The 22,096-nt window shown below is 31.8% G+C and overlaps 1 protein-coding gene across 4 annotated transcripts; it reads right to left on the bottom strand.

The window, feature by feature from the left end:
* Positions 1 to 4,302: 4,302 nt before the first annotated feature.
* Positions 4,303 to 20,078, bottom strand: LOC134720935 (monocarboxylate transporter 12-like). Of its 4 annotated transcripts, XM_063583524.1 has the most exons (9): positions 19,912 to 20,017; positions 18,832 to 18,865; positions 13,822 to 13,891; positions 12,749 to 13,064; positions 11,049 to 11,192; positions 9,413 to 10,588; positions 8,468 to 8,647; positions 7,476 to 7,601; positions 4,303 to 7,152 (listed from the first exon to the last, which is right to left on the bottom strand). In XM_063583524.1, the coding sequence occupies exons 4-9, from the start codon at positions 13,017 to 13,019 to the stop codon at positions 6,965 to 6,967; spliced, it is 2,085 nt and encodes a 694-aa protein (XP_063439594.1). In that variant the 5' UTR covers positions 13,020 to 13,064; positions 13,822 to 13,891; positions 18,832 to 18,865; positions 19,912 to 20,017; the 3' UTR covers positions 4,303 to 6,964. The 4 variants fall into 4 exon arrangements, with proteins under 4 accessions (XP_063439594.1, XP_063439593.1, XP_063439596.1 ...); XM_063583523.1 differs by lacking the exon at positions 18,832 to 18,865 and having other exon boundaries at positions 19,912 to 20,078; XM_063583526.1 differs by lacking the exons at positions 18,832 to 18,865; positions 19,912 to 20,017 and adding an exon at positions 17,520 to 17,639.
* Between the last annotated feature and the right edge of the window lie 2,018 nt (positions 20,079 to 22,096).

The raw sequence follows: 22,096 nt of genomic DNA, 5'->3' as shown, positions 1-22,096 counted from the left end.
AAAACGCCATGTAAATTTGTTCCATAAACCTCATACTATTATAGCTTTATCCACCATCTTAAGGATTGTGTCTGTCTATCATTTCAAAAGTACCATGAAATGTAATATGTATTATTTTTAAACAATACTTTATTTCTCTTACCGAATTTAGTAGAGCTTTCTAATTTCATGGACTCGTTAATGTTTTAAATCACATGCAATGTTGTTTTTTCCAATAACATATTATAACAAATTACATTTTATTACATTTTAAGAAAAAGTTGCTACATAAACAACCACCAATGTGTTAAAGATGAACTACAAGATGATCATTAAATCAGTGACCTGAAATAATAACCTTCATTACAAGGGTGAATCAGCTGTGGCCTATCATATTTAGTACTGCAGACAAATATCATTGCAATTAAACTCCCTTTCATTTATTTCTTGGAAGGCAAAATTAACCTTAGATGGATTCAGATATTTTTTATGATCAGATTACCTTAGCCGTAATTGGCACAACTTTATTGGAATTTTTGGTCCTCAATGCTGTGTTCAACTTTGTACTGATGAGTCTTATGTAGACGGAACGCGGGTTTGGCGTATACAATTATAATCCTGTTACATTTGATAACTTGTTACACCACTAGGTCGATTCTACTGCTGGTGGACGTTGCGTCCCCGACGGTGTCACCAGCCCAGTAGTCAGCACTTGTGTGTTGACATGAATATCAATTATATGGTAGTTTTTATAAATTTCCTGTTTACAAAACTTTGAATTTCTCGGAAAAACGAAGGAAGAGATTACCGTAGCCGTATTTGGCACAACTTTTTGGAAATTTCGGTCCTCAATGCCCTTCAACTTTGTACTTGTTTGACTTTATAACTATTTTGATATTAGCGTCACCGACGAGTCTAATGTAGACGAAACGCGCGTCTTGCGTATTAAATTATAATCCTGATACCTTTGATAACTTTTTATGACCTGTTTGGTTATTTTGTTTATTTTAAACTGTTAAGGTACCAGGTAACCTAGACATCCTTGGCTTTCAAATATTCTGCTTTCTTTGAAATTTACTAAGCGCTAGTGATTAAAACTATGCATCCACCCATGTTTTAAGGACGCATGCATACTAGAACATGATCATTAAATCAGTGACCTGCATTCATTACTTTAAAATCACCTGTGTCCCAACATATTTTACACAGCGATTAAATAAGTTTGATATACAACTCTATTAATCATTTCTAATTAAAAAAAAAAGTATGGGAAAAGCAAGCACTATCAAATTATATTATTAGAATTACTCACCCGCAATCTATGCTGATACATGTCGTATTATCCCTTTTACTAATTCGTCACACTATGTCTTAAATTTTCGCTTTCACCCTGTACATGTTACGAAAATTGATTTATTCAGGTTGATATATAAATGCAAATGAAGAAAATGTAATTTATAAAACCTATATATAATGATCAACGTTCATAGATAATATCAGCTGTTACTTGACAGTACATCCATATCATAATTTTATTTTTGTTCTTCATGCAACATACATTTATGTATATAAAAAGTTTTGTAAATCAATTTTCGTGGTGTAGTTTTTTTTTTACTTATTCAGGTAACTTTAGTATATATGTTTACCTTGAACTAGATTCAATAATGAAATACAGCCAAACCTGTTATAAAAGACCACTGAAAGGAGAGCAAATAAGTGTTCTATTAAGACAGGTTGTCTTTTAATACAGGTTCAATTTATATGAAATGTACTACAGAGGGATCTAAAATTAGTGGTCTTTTAAGAGGCTGTTGAAGTGAAGATCTGGCAAATCCTATAATATGGGTGGCACATCATAATTTTTTTCCCATTGAATTTTTGGTTCCAATGCAATGTTTATACCATATAAAGGAAATACGTGTCAAAGATGTGTTTAAATTAACAGTTGATGACTCAGAAAATGATTTTAAAGTTAACTAACAACGCAACCAAATTTTGTACAAAATGAAGAGTTATCTCCCCTTTTCAATGAATTTTCAGTGCCTTCTATGTCTTTTTTTTATCTTTATTTGTTGCAGTTAATAAAAAAAACAAAGTCTAATTTTGAGAAAGAACGAATTTGTGATATGAAATAGATGAAAAAAATTTGAAAACAAAATATGTCATGTGCCATCCACTGCCTGGTTTTTCCATGGACACCCTCTTAACAATTCTTTTGTTTGTTAATGCAAGTGATATCTTAGGCATGTTTGACTGTATTTGCATATAAAAATACTACTTGCAACATACATTTATGTATATTAAGAGAGTATTGTAAATGTTGAATTTTACTAATTTACGAAACTTTAATGTATATGTTTACCTTCAATTTTATGTAAAAATCAAATCCATATGAAAATACAACGACGAAATACATTAAAAGGTAGTTAGTTATTATTAGTTATTCATTGGATATTCAGGAGCTTGCAGCAGCTACTGAGACTTTGGTAAACGTCACCAGTGTCTGAGTAGAAAGTTGACGAATCAGGGGTAAATCAAAGAACGTTTTGTCCTTTTTATAAAACAAAATCATTGGAAAATACCAAAACCTTATTAATTATTCAGATTCAACTTCACAAATAATACACGGAGATCTTGAGGTATAGATTCTAGATCCTAATGTTGTTTATCGTCTTAATAACGTGTGATATAGTATTGTTTTATTTGTCTTTATACATTATTACTTTCACTGTTTATTCCATTTTTGGCAATATCCATTTCACTCGGAACTTTTATATCCCGTCACTATGTAATTGTGCTATGATATTTTTTGAATTCTTGTATTTGTTTATTGTTAATGTGCCTTGTCTCCATGCCTTTTAGTTTATCTTTGTTGACATATTTGCATGTTTTCATAGTGATTAAGATTATAAAACAATGCTGAATGTTGTACCCCTATTTTTGAAATTTTTACCTATTTTGTCTGTTTGTTTTGTTTAAACATCGTTGTCAATATAAAGGAATTCAATGCGACTGTCATACAAGAGAGAGATTTAGCAAGCTATAAAACCAGGTTTAATCCATCATTTTCTACGTTAATGCCTTTACCAAAATGTGACAGTTGTTATCAATTCGAATAAAATGTTTGAGCTTTTGATTAACCCATATGCTTATGGACTTTCCGTTTAGAATTTTCCTTTGGTTCGATATTTGTTGTTTTCTACTCTTTCGGTTTTCATCGTTTACGACATAATTGCAACCTAATGATCATTGTTGGCGACAAAATACTAGCTGTCAACCTTAAAGGGACACCTTTGTTTCTTTCCTGCATTTTGTAGTATGTGCGTTGCATTTTTTTTACCGTTTGGTGTTTTAATGACTGCTGCGAGTTTTTTGTGTTTGTTTTTCTTTTTACGAAATCTTGCACACATTTCTCTAGGTTTTGTATTTAGGTTGCCCGATTGGTATATTTTTTCTCTCATAGAAAGTGGTATTCCTAAATAATTCCTGTACAAAATAACCTTAGTCGTGTAGGTTACTTAAGTAACTGGCTACGATTCCCTGTTAACAAAATGAGCTGAATATGGTATCTTTTTAATTTACATATTTTTGTCGGACATTATATCGTACTGTTTTCTCTATAGCTGTTACACTTATTTCACATCAGTTTAATTTTCAAATATATCTCGTACAAATCATGTTTTCCCTCTACTATTTGCAATGATCGTGAGTTTTTGCATATTTTTTCAAATTTGATTGATAGCTTTTCACATAAATCAGGGGTTTCAACTCAATCTTCTAGGGCTATCTTACCTTTAGAGTTGTTAGCTTTTCTTTTGTTCTCTCTAATCTCTTTTGTATGTCAAGAATCAAAAACATTTATACATTGCTGAATGTCATTACTCTATACCCTCAACAGTCAAGTTTTAATCAATAAAAGTAGCTCTTCGAAAAATGTAATTTCGTATGTTTTAGTTTGATTCCATGACTCAACTATATATCTTTTGCCTTTATACTGTCCGGCTTAGAACGTGTCCGATGAATGCAGATCCTGCGAAGTATTTCGGACGCATACAATTCATTGAGTTTTTTATACAATTTTTCTTTCTTTTCATCATTATCCCCATTGTAGCGAACAATTATGTCTCCATGTGAAAAAGATATCACACTACTGATTTCATTTAAAGTCTTTTGACAAAGATGTGTTCCTTAAGTATAGAGACAATCACAAAACGAATATGTGCTTAAAAGCAAAATGATACATTAAGTAGCATTCGTACATAGATAAATTCTATTAAGAAGGATATATTTTATTAAAAAGAACGTTTGAAAATATGCAAGATATCTTTCTCCTACATCTTTTATTACAGTAATAAAATACATGGCAAAAGTCAACATTTTATAATTAAAAAAAAATGAATTTCTTATAATACAACTGACATTTAGTATGACACTTAAGATAATCTTGACATTGTTCATTAGCAAAAACTAAACATTACATGAATATACAAAGAGTAGAATTTTCCACATTTAATGCAAAAAAATAAATTGTTTTTCTTGTATAAGTCTTTGAATGATGATAAATGTGATAAAAGTTCTTATGCAGTTATTGTGTAAGCGATGATTACAAAACACAGACATTTCTATGAACTCTTGTATATAAATAATTATTCACTAAAAGTCAAGTCCCATTTAAACAAAATATAAGAAATACCAAATACTCCATATTGTGAACAGCCTATTCATACTAAGACAGTTCTACTGTTCTTTATAATCATATCGACAGCTCTTGTAGTCACAGGAAAACACGTAATGACTGTACATATCCTGCTTCAATTTGTTTAAATGTTTTTGTGCATGCCACGCAATAATATATTGAAACTGGTGATAGATGTATATATTTAAGAACTGACCAAACATGTAAAAACGCAATAAATATAAGAATTTCAAATATACACATACCATAAATAAATATATACTATATTTGTAAGTTTACAATAATTCATCAATTCAAGGAAAAGACTTAGTAGACAATTTGTCTCATTAAAAAAAGCAAGAAATGAATATCACCCGTAATAAAAATGAAGCATCATAGTTTTCTTAGGATAGGTGGTCAGACTTAAAACGTGCTGAAAAAAAATCGATAAAAACATATATCCAGTCAATTGAAGTACATATGATAAAACTTTGAACTGTTCGAAGCACTACGGGTTTTCTACCGAAGGAATATATTACTTTAGATATATTTGACAAAACTCTTCGGACTGATCTAAATGGTCTTTAACTTCGTACTTTTTTAAGCCCTTTAACCTTTTTGTTTCGAACGTCAGTGTCATTGTTTAGAAAACATGCTTCTTACGTACACTATTATAAACCTGGTGGTATCCTTGGTCAGTTTTGTCTACCTCAGACTTGGTAATTTCTACTCTCCACTCCAAGCTCTTTATGGTCAGAAATTAAACCAATGCTTCTTGTCTTTAAACCGTTTAAAATATTTGAAACATGTCAGTAAAGCATGCATTGTTTATGATAAAGTATTGGTTTATGTGACTTATCTTTGGTATTTTAAAAAAAGTCTGAAGAACCACTATATATAGTGTACCTATTAAATCGTCTTTTATAGTTGATGTTATATAAATATTGCCTTAACATGATTGATCTAGAAAGTGTAAATTTGTTTACATAATCCATAACTATTGAATAATTGTTTTGTTGTCATTTATTTTTCTTTCATTAAATAAAGATTTCATTTCACACAAGAATACAAAAATGAACATGTTTAAATATTAAATTGGGAAGAAAAAACGGATATACAATAGCATTCATAAATAATCGTGTTGTTAAAAATAATAAACACACATATAAATAAAAAGCTTTGCAAAGGTAAACAATAAAACACATTTATACAAATGTAAAATGAAAACATCCTTACGGATAAATATATATACCATATTATTCAAATTCAACATTAAATCTAGGTGCATACTATTCTTGCTTACATGTTATCCTTCCAATTACCATACAAAATCTAAATAAAATATACACATGCATACCTCAACTCATGTACAAAATACACACATACATGTATATTTGTTTACAATAAAATATTCAAATTCCTATTGCAGTTCTAGCTGAACTAAAGGTAAACCGCTTATAAATGTTCAATTGAAGAAGTATCCCAATTTACAATCATAAAATTAAGAGCAACATACACTAAGAACTGATAATCTTGATAAAATTTCAAAGTATAGGATCTAACAATGTGAAAAAGATACAAACATCATGATTCAAAATAGAATTGTCTTTACAATCATGACGCATAAAAATCATCTTTAATTATAAACATCAAATATGAACATAATTGGTATTTGCTGCATTGCATGTTCAAATATAAAAGTAATATGAATACATGAAATAATGCTCACTAAAATTGAAAAAAAGCATCAACATATTATATATTTAAGCCTGATGCAATTGTTCTAATTCTGTGATATATATAGCACGTTCTTTTATGTTTTTTAACAAGCAAGTTTCTGAATTGTGAATTAAAAATACATTTATGAAGCTGACTCCATATATTGCAAACGCCTTACCCATTTAACGAGTTATCTGCGTTACTAAAGTAAGGGGCTCCATTTCCTTACTTTAGCAATTCTATTTAACAATCGGAGACAATTTTTTTTTTTAAATGCATTTAAAGCAGGAAAAAGAAATTAATTAAAGCATTAATACTACAAAGCATGTCTCGCTGACATCTGATTGAATGTATGATTGTAACGCATGTAAGAAACGTGAACTTATATAACAGCAGAAATAAAGTCAAAAGACAATCCAGCATGAATAAAATAGACAAGCTATTTTCTATATCTTCATTTAAACCACATAGTGAAAAATGGATAAATAAAGAAACAATGATAATTATAAAATATCAGTAATAAAATCGTTCCTCGGGAGACAATTGACAAAGGAATTGAGAACAGTAAACTAAATGAATTGAAATCATAATCTATACCGCCACTGGCTCTTCTGAAGGATCGTCAGCCATAAATTCCATTTCTGTGTCGTGTGCTAATGTATTGTTACGTTTAACACACGGTAAGTGTAACGCTAAATGGAATAACGTTCCTACTAAAAACATTCCACCTCCAAGATAGAAAGATGCATCATAACTGCCACTCAGTTGAAAGACATAGCCTGCAAAGTATAATTATTCTGGGTAAGAACTTTATAATTGACTTTTTTTTAACTTTTTTTATTAAAAATGCAGTTATCATTGTTGAGGTAAAACAAAGGATTTAATTCCTCCCTTACTTCAACATATTTAGTATTACTTTATTGTAATTTTGAGATAACAATGTTAAAATTATATTAATGTCATTTGACTTTCAATATCGTTAAAGGAAAAGGAAACTAAATAAAAAATAAATAATCGTCGCGCTTTCGCGATCTACGCGGGAGAAAAACATGAAACTAATGCTTTTTTGATTAAACTATAAGACTTAAAATATTCTACCAACCTGCCAAAGGAGGGCCGTATATACCAGCAATACCACGGCATAATGTTAACAAACCAAAAGCATTTGTCAGCTTACTGAGTCCCAGTAGGTCACATAAGATAATCGATGTCAGTGAGATGTAAGCAGCTATAAATAAAACATTTACGTTTGTAGATTATGCACCAAATAAAAAGCTAGTTTGTGTGTGTGAGTATACTTTTGTTTATCTATGAAAACTTTTGAGTGTCTTTACAAAATTAACTTCCAATAGAGCCGATAAACACTGGATTGGTAAAACAATTTCCTCTTACAAAGGTTTTCTCTATCCCACATACAGGAATGAAAAAGTATATGAAATGCTTATGAACCCTCCCCTCCCCTCCACAAATATGTGGATAAAACAAACAGAACCTCATCCATAGATTCCTAAATTTTCAACTCCCAACGCGAAATAGACCTTAGACGGATTTGGCTTTTATTGATATGTCCCTTTTAGTCATATTGCTCTTCAACATTGTACTTGTTTTGCTTTATGCATATTTTGATATGAGCATCACTGATGAGTCTTATGTAGACGAAAAGCGTCTGGCGTACTAAATTATAATCCTGATACCTTTGATTATTTATTATCTAGGCTTTCTAATATTCGGCTTTATGCATTCCTACTTAAGGTAAATCCAGACGGAGTTGGATAGGATCATAATTTTTTGGACAAACAAAAAAATCTGTATAATATTGTAAATTATGCACACAAAAAAAACAATGGAATTATAAGCGACTGTCATACAAGTGAGAGGTTTAGCTAGCTTTAAAACCAGGTTCAATCTACTATAAATGCCTGTACCAAGTCAGTAATATGACAGTTTTTATTCATTCGTTTGACGTGTTTGAACTTTTGATTTTGCCATTTGATTTGGGACTTTCCTTTTTGAATTTTACTTGGAGTTCAGTATTTTTGTGTTTTTGTGTTTTTACTTTTTTCCAGCAAAAATGTTCAATACAAAATGACTTACAAACACACAGTCCATAAATAACTGAGAATACAATCAACAGTTCATATGTTGTACATAGTGGCTGGAGAAACAGACTGATTGAACTGATAACAAGGGCTACATTGTTGATAACAAGTGCATCGACGTTCTTCATGTCAGCCAACAGTCCTGCTAAAACTCGACCAATGGTATTGGCAATACCTGAAATTAATGTATAACCATATCTATGGAGTAAAAGAAAAAAGTAGTTACCAGTTGAAAGGAAGAATTAATATAGTATCAAAGCTTTTGTTCTGTTGAAACATATAATTGAAAATGAAAATGGAGAAAGAATGACAAGATAGAGATATTTTAGTTATTTTCGTTGGTCGATGCCTATAAAAAAACATTTTTGTTGATTGTTTTGTTCAAAAATAATACCTTTAGGTTCTGTAAAAATCTTCTGGACTGTAAATGCTTATTTAACGGTATATAATTGATCATTGTTGAAATGCGTGTGGTGACATATAGATGGGTAGTCGTATTATTGACAAAACAAACTATTTTTTTATTTTATATATGAGACAATACTCTATTCCATAAAAATGTTATATTTCTTACATATAATAAAATGAGTGTCCTCGTCTAGAAATATCTTTAAAACTAGAAGTTTGAGAAATATTGTATCTATGTGTTGATATTTTAGTAAAAGTTAAATTATTTATTTAATTCCATACACATAAGTGCATTGTTCATCCCTCATATGACTTGTGTAGAATCAAAATTAGTTTGTTAATCCCATTGATGTGTGTGTTTTTGTCTGCATAAAAACTTTTATACCCACTAACGCGAAAGCTCGTTTCAAGAAAAAACTTTTTTTCAGTTTTGGGTGTTACCCTATTGCCAATAATACCACATCTGTTTGATTATTATCGATCCGATATATTTACTCAGAATGATTATAACTTTTATATTCTGCTTACTTACCGATAACTGAAAGAAGGAAAGCTGCTTCTGTACTGGGGACTCCTAACCGCTGAGCTTGGTCAACGAGGAATGTAAAAGGAACATAAAATCCAGACATGGCAAATAAGTTTCCTAGACACAACAAAGCAAAGTTTAAATCTAACAATAAGGAAAAGTCTAACATTTCTTTTAATGTGTCTACGACGGATTTTGGCAAGCATGTGCAGTGATCCCATACTGATGTTTTTGGAACCTCTGACACACCTGGAATTGATGTAATGCTAGTTACATAGCTGTCCATATTGGGTTGAGAACGGAATTGTGGGATATGAACGATACTTCCGCTGTAAAATATGTCTTTTTTATACAATGGTCTAGCAAAATCGTCTTTATGAGCAACAATATCTCGATATGATCCTATTTTCATTTGTGAACCAGCAGGTGGTTGCAGCCTTGACTTTTTCTCCTTAATTTTTGTGTAGCCATTTTCTATCAATGGTTGAACTTCGTAAGCAGCAATAGCTATTCCATTTGATGGCCGATTTACTTCTATATTTGGTTGCGATTCTTTTGTTTTGTCGTCTACAGAAACTGTCACCTTCTTATCTGTATTAGACGTCTGCGATCTGATGGACGATCTGATGGACGACTCTGCATTTGTCACAGACTCGTTGGGGGATAGTATGATTTTCGGAGTATCTGTTGGACTACTAGGGTTGCTTTCTGGGTTTCCTTTGACAAAAAATTCACTTGGTACTGACCAAATGTCGGATTCCTCTTCGTTCAATTTATTTTCTCTCATAAGTTTTGCCTCTCTCAATTTGGCAAATGTTTTGAGGTCTTGAACACTAGACTCTGACTCCGTTGTGATTCTCCTGTTTCTTTGAGCTTTGACCTTGAAATGATGGCGCATTTCGTCCTTGTCATCCTCGGTAATAACCTTTTTCACTTTCTTTTTTGGCTCTAACGGTCTCATTAACATTGCACACACGAGACAGTTCAGAATAATTCCTGCTTGTAAGAATAATAAATTTCTCCAGTCAAAGACTTTCAACAAGTAATCATTCAGCGGAGAGAAAATAAAGGTACCAATACCTGAGCCACATACTGCAATACCTGTAGCTACAGCTCTCCTCTTCTCAAAATAGTAGCCAACACTTACAATAGATGGTAAATATATCATTCCAAAACCAAGACCTGAAAATGTCAAATCAAGTAAGCATAACTAATCTAACAGGCATAATAACATTTTTTGAATAACAGCAGGTTAACCCTAGTATCGAAATACAATAGCGAAACAACCAAACATTAACCTGTACAGTATAGTTATCTAAAGATGATTATTATAAATAAAAATATAGATATCAAAGTCATGCTGAACATTTGTCTATTGTTCTTTTGCAACCTAAAAACAAGAGAAAATCAGTTCCATACTGTAAAAGTTAAAAATATTTTTGTAGTATTACTTTTTTTTAATTAAACGGTATAAAAATTATGATATAGATTTGTGTATTCAATAAATAAATAATTGTTTCAGCATCTTTAAAGATAAAACAAACTTTCTATATTAAAATTAACACAATCTTAAGGTTATAGTAACTTGCAGTAATCAGTATTTTTCAATAAAAATAGATTAATAAAAATATCCAATATTTACCTCCAAAAACACCGTAGAATAATATAAGTAAATCTAAATTTGGAGCAAATGATCCCAACATGAATCCTGCAGATGCGACAATACTCCCTGTGAACGCGACTGCTCGGCATCCAAATCTATTGACAAGCCCGCTTACTATCGGTCCTACAAAACAGACAAGAAATCTAAAACTTCCAGAATCGGTTATCTCTTAGTCTGCCTATGCAGTCTTGCGACATGAACAATAACCAATATACTACACGACCATATGTGATATCATATATGCCTTTAATCCAGCAGTGTTTCTGCTGAAAATAATGGGTAGACACTCTATTTATATACGAAAAACTCTTATTTCAGGTTATTATTGCCACATTTTGAATCTTTTTATGTAACATTCTATCTTTGGCTGATAGAACCGTTGACAGCTTTGAAAAAAAAACATGCTATTCATTTACTTTGTACATAGTCATTGAAAGGTTGGATTGAGCAGATACACTCTTGTTCAACACTTAGTAATTGTTTAGATATTATGGAAAACCGAAAAATCTCAAAAACAAAAAAGCCTATGCATAGCTTAAGTAATCTTTTTGTAAAAATTTTAAGTGAAATTAGTGTATAGAATAGACAACATGTTGTTTTTTCATGTTCACATCAACAACGTTTTTCTTTTTTTTTTATGATGTTCTCTCCATTAACAATCCACCCTGTTCTGGTCAGAATCCATTCATATGTCTCCCATAATTAAAAATTAAAGAAACAACACACACGGCTTCCTCTGTCTCATTTTTAGACTTATACCTCGAATCTGACATACACAATCATGATTCATCTCAGTACCAGAATTGATGACAAACGAGACGATTTTGATTTTGAAATTATCAATTTCCCCAACCTGAGTAGCAATGTACCATCTTCCCGTACATATCGGATATATATTTCCCAACTTATTCAGTATTTTTGAGCTTGCAGCTGCTACTCAGACTATTAAACGTCACCAATGTCTGAGTAGAAAGTTGACGAATAACTTTCATAAATAATACACGATGGGCTTGAAGTATTGGATCTGGGTACTGGCATTCTTAATCATCTTAACAACGTGTTATAGTATTGTTTTATTTGTCTTTATGAATATTACTTTTACTTTTTTTTCTTTCTGACATATTTGTTTGATTATATATTTTTTCCATAGGGATTAAGATTCTAACACAATATTGACTGCTGTACCCCTATTTTTGACATATTTAACTTTAATGTCTGTTTGTTGGTTCACACATCGTTGTCAATGTAATGGAATTTATGCGGATGACATACAAGTGAGAGGTTTAGATAGCTTTAAAACCAAGTTTATTCCACCATTTTTTACATAACAAAATGACTATACCAAGTCTGGAATAAGATAGTTGCTTTCCGTTCGTTTGATGTGTTTGAGATCTTGATTTTGCCATTTGACTACGGACTTTCAGTTTTGAATAATCCTCGGAGTTCGTAATTTTTGTTTTATAACTTTTTTTGTAATAATCTCAAAATCCAACTCGAAAGTTAAGATTGACTCCCTCATTATTCTTTATATGAATGTACTAGCATACAATGGCGCTCAGCAATATGATTAACAAGATAAACTTATATACATTTTAATTCATTATTAGACCATGTTTTATACTCGAAATTGATATACCATGAATGTATTGTCTTGTATCATAAGTATCTAATTAACTTACCTGCACACAGATAAACTCCACACAACAGGGACCCAACCAAAGCAACTTTGCTGTTTGGTGCTGAGAAATAATCCGCGAATATTGGCAGAAGTACTCCAAAGGCATATCCAATACCGTCCACGATGATATTACAAACCAACGAAGCTAAGACTATCATCCAGCCCCATCCGCCATCTGGGGGTGTCGGGATGAAATCCTCTAAATCCCCTTCATCAAGGGACTCCTCCGACTCAACTCGCTTAACTTCAAGAACTTTACCATTATCCGTCATTTTATCCTAAGGACTTATTTGTCCTCGGTTATAGATGAATGCCCACTGTAGAAACATAAGAAATATTAACAGTAATATGTTTTACGACATAAACAAAAAATATTATTACCGGCCGAAGAGTGTTGTTGTCCATATTTACTTTATGTATTGCCATGCCAATGTGAAGGTTGCGAATAATTAAGTACAACCTTCATTGCGATCAAATGATGCGTATATTTATATATTTATTTGTAGTGCTTCTTGGTTCTTAATCTGCTCGCAATTAAATTTAGCGTTGAGATGGCTATGAGAGTTTTAATTATTTCTATACCACGTTTAATAATATCGTTTATGCAGTCCACCTGACTATTAGAATCAACATTACTATAATGTACACCTTGTTATTCGTTCTCGCGGGAAAATTGAACAAAATAAAATTCACAACTGACTGACAAATAAATGTGTTATTGATAATGTTATATTGGAAACCGATCTAGAAAGGACATCTGGCGAAAATAGTAAACTATTTTTTCAATATTGCCGTGAGAACAGATTGTGATTAATTTAGTAAATCAAAACGCGTTATTTTTTATGCTACCAAAAGTATTTTGAAGTGCGGTGTACTAAGACTATATATCTGTGTTGATAGGCATAATAAAAAGCATTCCATCAGCGATAAACTTAATACTCTATTAGCCTTAATAAACCGAATGTCCTTGAAGGACTAAAAATATATAAAACATAAATCTTATGTAAAATGCATTCAGTTTGTCACTGTCTTGGATACAAAAAATTTGTCACGTGATTTCATCCTACCACATACCTAAATGAATCTTGTTTTGGTCTGACGGTCTTCAAGTGCCTTTCATACTGAATGAATGACCGCAAAACCTCTGAAATAGATAGCAAATGTTTACTGTCCGTGTTGTTTACGTATAGTTCCCCAGCGGTCAAGGCAAACATATTGATATGTTGACAGTTGTAAGGCATTAAAAGCTTCCTTCACATATCAACAACCAGATAGTACACCATACTTATATTATATATGTAATGGTTTATTTATTAATAAAAACTAACAAGTATAAGTTCTTATCTCGGACTTCTGATGTTTTTGGACTCTTTAGTCATTGTCCTTGTGTGTACAAACGATCTACAAAAAGAAACTACACTCGGAAGATCCACTTGTATTAAACTAATACACTTGAACATTATCCTATTAATGTGAAGTGCTAGCTATCGAGTGGCACATTACTCAGTCGCTTAATACAATTTTGTAATAATATGTGTCATCACTTTAAAATAAATATTTTATATTCATAGTCACATATTTGGATAATCTTTGGACTCCGCCTTCATAGTAAGCATAGTATTCTAAATCTAATCTACTATACAGGTGCAACAGATAAAATTCCCAATCGAAGAGATGGTTCTCTAATAGAACTTTATCCGCTAATATCTTATTTATGGAAGAAAATGGAAACTGCAATGAACGCAAAATTCTCTCAAATATAAAAGAGATGTAGTAGATTGCCTAAGAAAAAAACTATTGACTAAAGTTCAAATGAAGTGGATGTAAGCAACTATAACAACTATCTCAAAGTGAACCCCAAAAACTATTCAGATGAAGAAATAAAATAAAATGTGCAAAAGTAACTCGTGTCAGTAAGAATCTGTGAATGTTTCACAATATTCTGTCCAGCGATTCGGGGGCAGTTGTGGGTAAAAAAAATCGGACAGAAGGGCAAATAAACAAACGAACGCACGAAAAAACACTATAAACAACCTGCTTTAGAAAGCGGGTGTAAAATAATATCTCATAAAACATCTAACAGTATTTCAAATCAATTTAACAGTATTAACCACCAAGTCATCATATACTCGAATATAAGTGCAGGTACTTCCGATTAGATTCCATGCAGCAGAATAACGGTAAAATAAAGAGTCTTTATCTGATTCCGCATAATCTACAGAAATGTGTGTTAGTTGTTCTAATGAATGAATAGTATGATATATATAATCTTGGTAATTTAGAACAGAAATGTTAGTTGAAATGACACTATGACTTTTATGCATAGTTATTTTTGGCAAAATTAGATGTGAGGAAATTTGACCCAAATAATATCTTTGTTTTAGATTATTATTATCTTTTGTTCATTTCCTGTTTTCAAATTCCCTTTGAGTTCGATATTGTTTTATTTTATTGTCTCTTTTAAACAGAAAAGCAATGTAATAACATACTAAAACCAGATTGGTATTACCACCCCTACCCCCTAAATACTATAGACGCAATATTTGAAACATTAACTAGTAATTTAACATATGACTTTAAGCAGAAAAGAAAGATATTTCAAGCAGTAATGCCGGAAACATGCACGTGTCGGTGCATGGTATAGCAGTATACGAACTGAGATTCTGATGGTCTAAAGATGATCGAATTTAATTTGTCAAGCAGGACAAATTGCCGAGAGCGAAGGATTGGTTTCTGAAAGTGAACGCATTAACAGGGGCACAACTTAGCGACAAGGAACAACATAAACTATAGTTTAAACTAAAGAGGTACGTTAAAGTCATACCCATCATTGACGATCTACTTTATTACTCTTTGGTAAAGCGTAAATCTAGAAGTTTCAATTATAAGTTGTGGCAAACTTAAGCTACAGAACAATTGTGGGATGTACATACGGCCGGCCGGCCGGACAATGGTATCCTCCGGTTATGTCGGGGGCATAAAAAAATAATATGTAAATTATGATTTAAAATGGAAATGTTATAGCTATTACTTATATGTATGCATTGGCAAATTTAACGTCAAATGGATTTAATCTGTTGTAATTGTGTAACAGAAGATAAATCAATACAATGCCCAATTGCGTGTCTAAATTTCATATTTACTGACCTCCTTGTACTTAAAGGTCATAATGGTCACTTGTCAAGATAGGTGTCGAAAAACGACACTGATTGACGTGTAGTGTATCAGCTATCATTCCGAGGACCTACATCTTTAATTGTATAAGCAGATAACTGTCATATTTGTCCTGAACTAAGTCAAGTTTTAAGGTAAATGTGTACGTTGTAGTGAGATAAGATATGACAGTGTTATCCTTAGAACTGTAATACATTGATGTAGACCCAGGGGTGTTTGCTTTCTTTAATCTCGTATGAAGGGCTATTCATGATTATTATTTAAAAGCATAATAGCATTATGTAATTGAAATCAAATACTTATAAATACTTAATTATGTCATTAAATATACAGCGAACTATAAATTAATATCGTTAACCCTGTTTAAATATTACAGTGATTTGTTTGTCAACTTAGTTCGGTAAAATGTTCAATACTAGCATCTTGAAGCATAGGTTCTTGGGAACAGGACAATTTTTAGCCGCCCCGCCCCTTTTTTCCAAAATCCGTTATGATTTTGTTTTCCATTAATTACAATTATTTTCCGAGTTTTACTGTCTTAAAAGAACAAATTATTTCACAAATTGTTGTGTCTCTTTTTCTACTCAAGAGATGGACATGAACAATAAATTCGCTGCGATTCCATTTTTAATGGATTTTAAGGATGTATATTTTCCACATGCTTTTTTTCAATTTTTGAATCATATGTTTATAGATATAGGAAGATGCAGTATGAGTTTATGTAGTTTATGTTAAGATATGAACACCTTTGGGATTCTTCATTTCCAATGTGTTTACGGAGGATAATTTGTGTACACATTTTAAATAAATAATGCAATTCCCGGATTCAAATATAAAGAATTTATAAAAGCAAAACTACGGAAGGTAAATCGGCGAGATGCATCTTTAACCAAAATCAAAAGCTGACTAAAGATATTCATTGCGTCCTTGTATACCTATACTGATATTGCGTACGTTTTAGAAAACATCCATATGCCTAAACGTGCATTTTACCAATGTGTACGTACATGTAAATTTAGATTAATAGGACACTGACCTTAATGTGAGACAATTTGTATCCTTGATGAATTATCAGCAAACCCTGAGTAAATATTTATATATCATAGGTTATCTTTAAATAGATAGAATATATTTCGGACTAGTCTATAGGTGTGAACAGATATAGATATAGAGCAACTTCACACGTTTCCCCCTTGAAAAGTCTTTGCTGCGGGCCTGGGGGTCAAAGTTGTTTTCTCTCCTCTGTTAACAACAAAATCAGAAAACCACTTTGACCTCTTTGTCCTAAATAGATTAGTACATTCGTTTAACCTCACTTGTCCTATTATGCATACATGTACTTGTTTTCCGTGCGTTCTACTATAAAAATGATAAAGGCTCGAAACTTAGTCGAGTGTGTCAATGATTTGATAAACTATGGAGAATTCAGAATGATTCAAACTGTTCCATTCATTTGGGGAACAAACAATAGTGCCTTAGATTCTCGAATGACGTCCGGAAATATCCTGTTTGGAGTCTCTTGACCTTGACATATTATGCAAAAGTGTCCAATCGATATGCTTAAATTTCGAATATTTTAAAAAATTATTTGGGCCTACCTGACAACTAAATAGTCATCCCAATACATTAAATCTTGGAATCTTATTCCAAAGTTATGGTTAAAATCTGGTGAAGTGAAAGCCAGCTGATTAACAAACGTGATGTTGTATTAGTCACATTGTAACACCATCAGGAATATTGATTAAGTAAGTACGCGTAATAAATTGATCTAGATTAAATCATTATTCAATACTTTTTCATCTACCTCTTCATTATGCAATGTTACCAGGTATCACGCCATCATTGCTTGATGTATCATGCATGATTCGAATCAAAAATAAAACTACATATGCAAACTACAAACTGGATATAGCCATCGTTATAGAAAAAAACCAGACGTCCAAACAACGTCGGACCATAGATATAATAGTCATAGATCTATGGCTAGTACATCTATGGTGGGACTGAAAGGATTGTTTTGCCGTGTAATTTAAAACAATAGCCTGCGACATAGTACTCCAAAAATATCAAACTGAATAATCCGGAAAGAAGTGGATCTGCAACAAAAGGTATAACAGGATTTGGATTTAAAAAAACATGCTTTCAGTTTCTTTTCGGTCAACGATTTCAGAATTGTTATGCACTAACAAATAATAGAAGGGGCATCAAGTACTCATATTTTCTGCAAAATCAAAGTTAATAAAACGTAAAAGCAGTTTAATAATCTAATCTAATAAATTAATATTTTGTGTTCAAACTAATTCAAAAAATAATATTACGCACGATTTATTTAAATACATGTAACTCCAAAACGATTAAAGAAGTTTGTTAATATGTTATTTATGATTACTTCACGCTTAACTTTGATTATTCTTGCTTACTCACGTCATACAATTATACATTACACGTTCCGGTCGAGACTAGATTTTGCTGCTTATAGAAAATGTCCTAATGGATCTTAATAAATCTTCCTTTTTTTTTTACATACAACTACGTGTTTTAGTTGAAAGCAACTCCGTTTCGTTTTATTCTTTAATTTCTAAAATTAAACAACATGTAACGAACAGCTGCTAACGAACGACAACAGGACTAAATTTAATACCTAAACTCCTCCGAAAAAAAAACTCTTATCCGCATTGAACTTTTGCTTGACTGCATTTTTCGAAAATCTTGACAGAACACCCAACTAACTCTTCAGTTGCCGTTTTAAATTAAACATGATTGTCCTTTGTAAAATTCTAATTCAATTTCACGAAGAATTAGCACACAAATAAGAAAAGCGACAGTTTTGTAAATTTGTAAAGAAAATAAAAGGTCACAAGTTCATCATCTCTCATCCGTCCCCAAATTATTTCAATAATAAATGCTTACCAATCCAACAGGAGGGTTATCTCCTTACTGACCACTATAAAAGATTTAGGCCGTGTACAATTTAAGAATATTTTAAAAGTAAATAACCGATTATACGTAAACAAACATCTATGCTTTAAAACGACAGCCAATTGAAGATTAAAATTTCTACACACTATTACATGCTATAGTGACGCCACTTAAAATAAGTCTCTACATTCAAATTATCCCAAGACTTTGAACCTATTTTAATTGTTAAAAGGAAGTTTTTACAATTGATGACACTATGCCATTTTGGATTTTTTCTTATCACTAATTTGATATTTTACATTCTCAGACTGCAACATTTTTTACTTTCAAAATTTCAATAATTTTTAGTTAAAATTATATAATTTCTCCTTGACATTGTCGATACTGTTGGAAAGTACAGTTAATAATTACGGAAATACAGACTGGTTGTCAATTTATAAAAGTTGATGACATATGTGGACTAAAAAATCAATATTGATAAATTAGTAAGCAAAATCGAATACGATCGAAATATATTATGTAATCAGTACCTGGAAATTCTGCTGACAATCAATATTTGTCAGAATATTTGAAAAGGAAGTAATGTATGCATGTTTGGTCAACATGGTCAAGTGGATATCGATAAATTAAACAAATTCCGATATGAATTTGTTTTGGCACCGTTGCCAGGATACAAAATTATTAAACTATAGGAAATGAATTATTATTATCTATACCAACAGATAAAAGATCGTTGTTTATCAAATAAATTATTGCAAACACCTCCATTTTAACGTCTTCCTACGGACTATTACCTTTTGAAAGGACGACAAAAATCTGGCTCAGTGCGTCAAGGCAAAGTTAATATTTTATGTAACTTTACATCTTGTCCTAAATATGCATTTAATATTAGCCAGTGGACGTTAAACAACCATCCGTCATCATCATCATCCATTGTGAATAATGGTGTTTTTGTATAAAATATGTGTTTATTTGACCTAAATTCAGCTAAGGAAAAAGAAAACAAGAACACATGTTTAAATAAAATTTACAAAATATTATTTCGGTTCAATGAATACACTATATGCTTACCTTGACTATTTGATCACCAAAATTTAATGACAATGTGTAAAATCTCGGAATAAAGACATTCTTCGTACGCTGCATCAGCTGATCAAGATATAAATAGAACAATTGATCCATATTCACACCGAGGCACTTCCGACGGGAAATTCCTCTTTATTCATACCGCCCTTGTTCACAAGATCAATTCTTTTTAAGTGTGATTCATACGGGATACGTAGGTCGTCGAATCAAAGCTCTCTGACCATTTAAAAAGAGGGTTTTTGCTTTGTCAACAAAATGTAAATGTTCATACGTTACTGTACTGTCAGAGATGACTATAATTCTTTTGATCTTGACCCTTAATTATTACTGAAGTTTTTACTAGTGAGGTTAACGGTTTCATATTTATGGGCGTCAAGGTCTCACTGTTACTGTGCAGTTCAAAGACCGCGATGTTTAGTTTGCGGTGGATTGTTCGAGGGCGAAAGACTCGATTCTTTTAGAGTTTTTATCATTTTAAATTCAGATGCAAAGACAAATGTTTAAAAACTCTTAAACGTATACAAAAAAGGAAATTATAGGCTACAAAAAGAAGATGTGATGATATGTTTACCAATGAGACAACTTTTCTCAAGAGAACAAATGACACAGGAATTTTAAAACCGCTATTGGTCACCATACTTCGGCCTTCAACAATGAGTTAAGCATAGGATATGGCCAATACCGCATAGTCAGCATGTAAAAGACCCCGAAATCACAAATGTAAAATAATACAAACGAGAAAACTAACGGCTTAATGTACACAAAAGAACGTACAATAGATACTGTAACACAACAACAAACGATAACCGCAGAATAACAGGCTCCTGATTTGGATTAGATACATATACATACAGAATATATGTGGCGGGGCCCCCTCCCCTTAACCTGGGATGAACAAAATATTCAAATTTTCGAGCATGTTCAAAATTTTATCAACAGGTCAAACAGATCTCTTGTGCCTTAACTTCATAAAGCGTTATTGATATTGACACGGAAGATCATCATCATCAACACACGTCATCATCACAAAATTATATGATATTTCAAACTTTTTTTTCCTTTTCTCTCTCTCTCTCTCTCTCTCTCTCTCTCTCTCTCTCTCTTCTTTTTTTTTTTTATTTTTTTTTTACCTATGATAGCTTGTATAATATATTCTATAAACTGTTTGCTTTACATGTATGTCCATTATATTATACCGGTACTATTATTGCAAGTTTTATTTTGTTTTATGGAGAAGACTTCATAAGTATGACCTACTTGTGACTAATCCATTTGCTTTAATTTATCAAATAAAATATGTATAAAACTTAGGACAATGGTGTAACAGTACAACTTTAAAAATCATTTGAAAAACGCTTAACTCATCAGATGGATACAAACAGAAATACAAATAATAATAAAAAACATATAGAGTGGACGTGGCCGGGTACTTGTACATCTTAACAACAAAAGGACACTACGTACAGAACTGAGAATAATCGCAGTTACTGGCAGCTAGTTCAAAGCCAATGACAACTTATAAATGTATGCATCTACAAGAAAATTATCAATCGGTTAACATTCAACGTCCAAAGTAAAAAGACGTTATAAACAGTCAGAGACAAATGTGACCCTGTGCAATGCCAAGATACAGGACACGACACTTTTAGGGTCAAGTATATATGGTACCGTCAGTTTTCTATTTGTTGGGAGGTTTCTTAATTTGACAAGTCAATATTTGTTTTTATAACGACCAGTGACAAATATTTTATGCATATTCAGGACGAGAACTAATAAATAAAAAAAATAATCAAGAAGGACTACTGTACATATGTATTGCATCCATTATCATGATTAATGGGCCATTCGACTTCTACTCGAAATGAGAGCATGTCAAGTTATATAGGGTTAATATATATGGCTTGAAATAGGCCACCTACAGACCCTTGATAGAGTTGCTGGTACTGTTTCAACTTGAGTCATCGAATTTTACCTGCTCATTACGTACAACCGGACGTGATTGCGAATTTATACATACCGTGTGTAGCAAAACGGACGCACCACCAGAGCAAGACTTACTCTTTGGTCGGGTTGTTATCTCTTTGACACATTCCCCATATCCATTCTCTATTTTATTTACCAACAAAACGTGAGCGAGAAGTACAGAGATGACCAAATGTCACATGTGTAT

The sequence above is a fragment of the Mytilus trossulus genome, chromosome 6, assembly GCF_036588685.1.
Source record: "Mytilus trossulus isolate FHL-02 chromosome 6, PNRI_Mtr1.1.1.hap1, whole genome shotgun sequence".
NCBI lineage: Eukaryota > Metazoa > Mollusca > Bivalvia > Mytilida > Mytilidae > Mytilus > Mytilus trossulus.
This window is presented reverse-complemented; position numbering and strand designations above follow the sequence as displayed.

Coding starts and splice junctions, on each gene's coding strand:
- LOC134720935 (XM_063583523.1), bottom strand. CDS start 13,019: ATGACGGATAATGGTAAAGTTCTTGAAGTTAAGCGAGTTGAGTCGGAG. Junction 8,648..9,412: donor TTTCCTTCTTTCAGTTATCG/GTAAGTAAGCAG, acceptor CATTAATTTCAG/GTATTGCCAATACCATTGGT. Junction 7,602..8,467: donor TATTTATGGACTGTGTGTTT/GTAAGTCATTTT, acceptor TTTTATTTATAG/CTGCTTACATCTCACTGACA.